At 45.5% G+C, this 4,888-nt stretch overlaps 1 protein-coding gene across 1 annotated transcript; it reads left to right on the top strand.

The window, feature by feature from the left end:
• The first annotated feature begins 2,410 nt into the window (after positions 1–2,410).
• On the top strand, positions 2,411–4,614 carry LOC148013824 (uncharacterized). Its single transcript, XM_087666952.1, has 2 exons — positions 2,411–2,901; positions 3,029–4,614. The coding sequence occupies exons 1-2, from the start codon at positions 2,452–2,454 to the stop codon at positions 4,472–4,474; spliced, it is 1,896 nt and encodes a 631-aa protein (XP_087523078.1). The 5' UTR covers positions 2,411–2,451; the 3' UTR covers positions 4,475–4,614.
• Positions 4,615–4,888: the final 274 nt, after the last annotated feature.

Genomic DNA, 4,888 nt, shown 5'->3' with positions numbered 1-4,888 from the left:
AAAGACCTTTAACTTCTCTCTCCTATGGTTCAATTTTAAAATTGAGCCTCCAAGAGGATGCTATCTCCTCTCTACTTTCAATCCCAAACCTGTGACTTCTCTCTAATCCAATTCAATTTCAAACTTGATCATCCAATAGGACTCAGTCTCCTCTCTATTCTCAATCTCAAAATCGACCTTCTAAGAGGTCTCTCCTTCTTTAGGCTCAATTTCAAAATTGAGCCTCTAATAGGCTAAATTTCAAGGTCAAGCATCTTAGATGCCTCTACCTTCTCTCTCCATTAGCTCAACTTCCTAATTGAGCCTCCAAAAGGGCTCTATTCCCTTTCTACTAATTTTACACATCTAACTTCTCTCTCCTCTAGCTCAATTTCAAAATTGAGCCTCTAAGAGGACTCTCTCTCTCCCTACTTACAATCTCACACTTCTAACACCTCTATTTTTTAGCCCAATTTCAAAGTTTCGCCTCTAAGTCTTTACTTTCAATCCCAATGTTGGCCTTCTATGAGGCTTATCTCTCCTTAGGCTCAATTTTGAAATTGGGCCTCTAGGAAGCCTTAGGGTCAATTTTAAAATTGAGCTTTCTACTCTTACTTAAGTAAACTATTAACTTTGATATAATACTCTAAGAAGCCTTAGATGCAATTCAAATTGGGCATGGTATTCCTTCTCCAGATTCGTTCGAAAATTGAGCCTCCAACTTGCCTCTTGCTAGGCTAGATTTTGAGATTGAGCCTTTACTTACTCTTCTTAAGCTCATTTTGTGATTTATTCTACAAGTCCTATCCTTAGTATGGGTGAAATAAAAAATTTAGCATCTAACAATCTCAACTCAATGTTCCTCAATCTCAATTTAAAAAGCAAGCCTCCACAAGGAGTATAGCATCTCAAGGGTCAGCTCCTCATGTCCCTTTCTTCCTAGGCTCAATCTCAAGATTTAGCCTCTAAGAGGCCACATGATCAATTTCAAAGCTAAGCCTTTTCCTCCCTCATAAAGTTCAATTTCATAAAATTGAGGTCCCAACTTTGCTCTTGAATTTTAAAATTGACATTCTAATTTCACATTTGGGGATATTAATATAATGATACACTCACCTTTGTGAACTTGCAAAATGCTTATGTATCATCTACGCTATCTTAATATGCTTCTCCAATATTTCTATTATCAAGAAGAGTCATAATTACATTTTTATTATACTTGTTGATCAATCTTGAGCTAGGTTTTTGAATGAGTACATGCTAAAACTGTGAGAAAGTGTACATCGTATATATAAGATATGAGACATTTCAAACTGGTACATTTGAATGAGTGCCATTTTAAAATTCCAAAATTGGTCTTAAATTTTTGAAAACCAGAAAGGGGTCCAAATAGTATGGAAAAGCACCCAATTGTTGTTATTGAAGGTGCTTGAAATTTGAAGGTACCCTTTTGGCTCGGTAACCCTAATGTGTGGATGGCTTCTTACAACACTATACGCAAAGCACCTCATATTACTAATATTTATATCCCTTTCCAAGCATTTAGAGGTATTTTTTGCAAATTCTCATGTTCACTTGGTAACTAGATGTTCGTTTTTGTGAGCCATTTCGTGTGCCAAAGGTGCGTTCTCAAAGGGAACAAAGGTTAAGAATGTTGATGAATGTTAAGGGATTCTCTTGTGCAATAGACTCATAGAGAGCTCTACGCCTGCCTAGACTTTGTTGGTGCTTGATCGTTATAGCGGTTAGAACTTAGAAGTAACCAGCAAAAGACGCGCGCGAAGAAGCGTTTAAAGTCCTTCGAGCTGTACGATGTGGAGGATGCTTGATGATGAGTAATAGAGTGTTGAGTGACAGCATGTCCTTACTAAAAGCAAGCCGTTGCTGTTGAGAGAATGTGATTATTGAATGAGCACGATTTGGTGAAATCGCTTTGCGCGTAGTTGGAGGCTTATTGGAGTGCCGGAGTTGAATGAGCACGATATGCTGGAAATCGCAAGCATTGATGAGGGCGATTATCCAAGGGTTGCAATGGAGCCCGGCCGCGGGCAAAATCGCATTTCACTCGGGCGATAGGTTGAGGCCATAATTCATCCATGGAGATAAATATCACATACGAGCAAGGCCTTTTTCCAATAAACTACAAAGTAAGGCAGGTCCACGTCAAGCGCCGCCTTCGTGGAAGAAATCCGGTGGGGTGTGGGGTGATGATTGCGGGATGATGGAAGCGTGGCTGAACCGGAGGGCATGGGCAAAACCTCGAGGGGGAGAGAGAGAGAGAGAGCTGGTTCGTTATGCGTCTAGTCTAGGTATGATTATGAGAAAGGGAGGAGAGGGTGGGGTAAGCGTGACAGGGCAAGTTAGTAATATAAAAAAGTTGGTTTGGGGGGTATAAACGGAGTTGGTCGAGAGAGAGAGAGAGAGAGAGAGAGAGAAGCATAATATAGATGTGCAGCAGCAGTAGAAAGTACAATGGAAAAGGGCAGCGCGGGCTACAGGCTGATGCAGCTCCAACAGCAGCCAAGGCAAGTTGGGATGCAGGGATCTGCTGGGTACTCTAATGGACTTGCGTCGAAATTGGTATCGTTATCTCCATCGTCGTCAGCATCAGCGTCTTCTTCGTCGTCGCAGCCTCATGAACAGCAGCAGCAAGGCGGAGGAGGAGGGGGGCTGAAGAAAGGGCCATGGAGCGCAGCGGAGGACAAGGAGCTGATAGAGTACGTGCGGAAGTACGGGGAGGGGAACTGGAATGCGGTGCGGGCGTGCTCGGGGCTGCGGCGCTGCGGCAAGAGCTGCCGCCTACGCTGGACCAACCAGCTTCGCCCGGACCTCCGCCGCGACCGCTTCACCCCGGCCGAGGAGGCCCGCATCGTCCTCCTTCAGTCCATCCACGGCAACAAATGGGCCCGCATCGCAGCCGAGGTACATTATTACACCTACATACAGTCCCTAACAAAGTACTGCAGTATCAATATCATCGCGCTCGCACCTGTTAACATAATCGCATGCACTTAAATACAACTCCTTGGATGTTGCCAATATATTGCAGTTCCCCGGCCGTACCGACAACGCCATCAAGAACCTCTGGAACACTCGCAACAAGCGCCTCAAGCGCCAGGCCGCCGCTGCCGCCGCGAACTCTAATTCATCCAGCTCCTCCTCGTCAACCACAGCTATCAGGAGCTGTAGCTTGCATGCCGCAAATTATCGGGCGTCTCGCCTCACTAAGACTGTCGGAGCTTCATTCACTAATAACGCGACCACCTTCTCTCTTCCGAATTGGAGCTGCCAACCGCAACAAACAATTAATCTAAACAGCACAGGGCGGCCAGCGTCAACCATCAGTTCTAAAGCGGTATCCTTCCCAGGACCTGCTGCCGCGGCCGCCAACAGCGACCCATTGTTCTCTTCTCTTTATTCTCTCTATGCCGGCCAGCCAATGCTCTCACTATCATCAAGGGATCAGTTGGGACCTTTCCAAGCGCGTTATAATCATCATTTGAACGCGAAGGCAACCGCTTCAGATCAATACCCTCTCCTCTTATCTTCGCCACCGACTGCTTCCAAGCTCAACCGTGAGCAAAATGAGAGCCACCAATTAAATGCATCTACCGTTGCTGAATTCGCGGAAGGGCGCGACAAATGGAGAAACCTCTCCTCCCCTTTGCTTTACGAGGGTTTAGCATCAGACCCAGGCCCCAGCAGTAGTACTCCTGATGAGGCCACTGCAGCAGCCCGAGGTCTGAGCACGCTGGCCGCCGCCGCTGCCGCTTTCAATCCAGCAAGCATTTCTGATACTGGTCTTGACCATGTTCTTCGTTTAGCATCGGCATCAGCAGCCAGCGGCCAGTCAAAGCTGGATCTCCCTTCAGTCCAAACGTCTTCACGTGATCATGATGGAATCACGAATGCCATCACCAATACCAAACCAGCTTGTAATGTTATTGCTGCCCGTAGCCATATCAGCCATCAGTGTCAGGATTCAACCCTTCAACCGGAGGCCTTTTTAGCTGACAAAATGCATTATAGTTATCAGCTAGAACCAGCGGCTCCACATCCCATCAGTACATTAACAGCAGAATCTAGTCCGGAGCTCGTTACGAGCTGCAGCAGCCTCTTCTCGGATCATAAGGCGCGAAAGCAGAATATATTTACTGATCCTCTAGCACTTCTAGGAGGCAAGTCTCTCTCCATTTTAACCGAGGACAGCTACAATATCTCTTCTCTAGTTGGTTCGCAGGCGTTCGATCATGTGCCAACTAGCTACACAGATGATCAGAAGCACAGTATGACCGACGCCAGTAATCTTGGTGTTGCGTTGCAGCAATTATACCCAACTTCTACGGCAGGTAGCTCTTCATGCGATGACGGGAGTGCAGAATATGGGGGCCTGGAGAGTATGTTCAAACTCATGCAGTGGACTACCATGCCGGGGAGCTGTCATATTGCGGACTCGCCAGCTCCTGATCAGTTGAACTCGCCCCAATCTAAGTAATGGACTACCATGCCGGGGAGCTGTCATATTGCGGACTCGCCAGCTCCTGATCAGTTGAACTCGCCCCAATCTAATTAGTATTCTGTCCCTTCACGTCTTAAGGTTGTCAGCGTTATGCCCCGTGTTTCGGATTTGTGCTCATGGCCATAATTTAGTTCTCTTTTAAATTCTCCTCGATTTTAGTTTGATCACTACTTGTGAACTGAGATCCTGACTTATCGTCTTATAATGTTGAATTACTTCAATAATTTTGCCGCTCAAGGAATACCATAAACATGTTAAATTGTTGCAAAGATTCCGTTATATGTTCCTAAATCTCGATAAAATATGACATGTTGTAGTCACAAGTAAAAATAACTCTGAATGGTGGAAACACATGAGATCTTGTAATCACGAGTACGTTACTGTACATGA

The sequence above is a fragment of the Lygodium microphyllum genome, chromosome 25 (genome assembly GCF_053477565.2).
Source record: "Lygodium microphyllum isolate KBCC chromosome 25, Lygodium_microphyllum_v1.1.10, whole genome shotgun sequence".
Taxonomy (NCBI): Eukaryota; Viridiplantae; Streptophyta; class Polypodiopsida; order Schizaeales; family Lygodiaceae; genus Lygodium; species Lygodium microphyllum.
The sequence above is the reverse complement of the archived record's forward strand: the minus strand, read 5'-3'. Positions and strand labels throughout refer to the sequence as shown.

Coding starts and splice junctions, on each gene's coding strand:
- LOC148013824 (XM_087666952.1), top strand. CDS start 2,452: ATGGAAAAGGGCAGCGCGGGCTACAGGCTGATGCAGCTCCAACAGCAG. Junction 2,902..3,028: donor GGGCCCGCATCGCAGCCGAG/GTACATTATTAC, acceptor AATATATTGCAG/TTCCCCGGCCGTACCGACAA.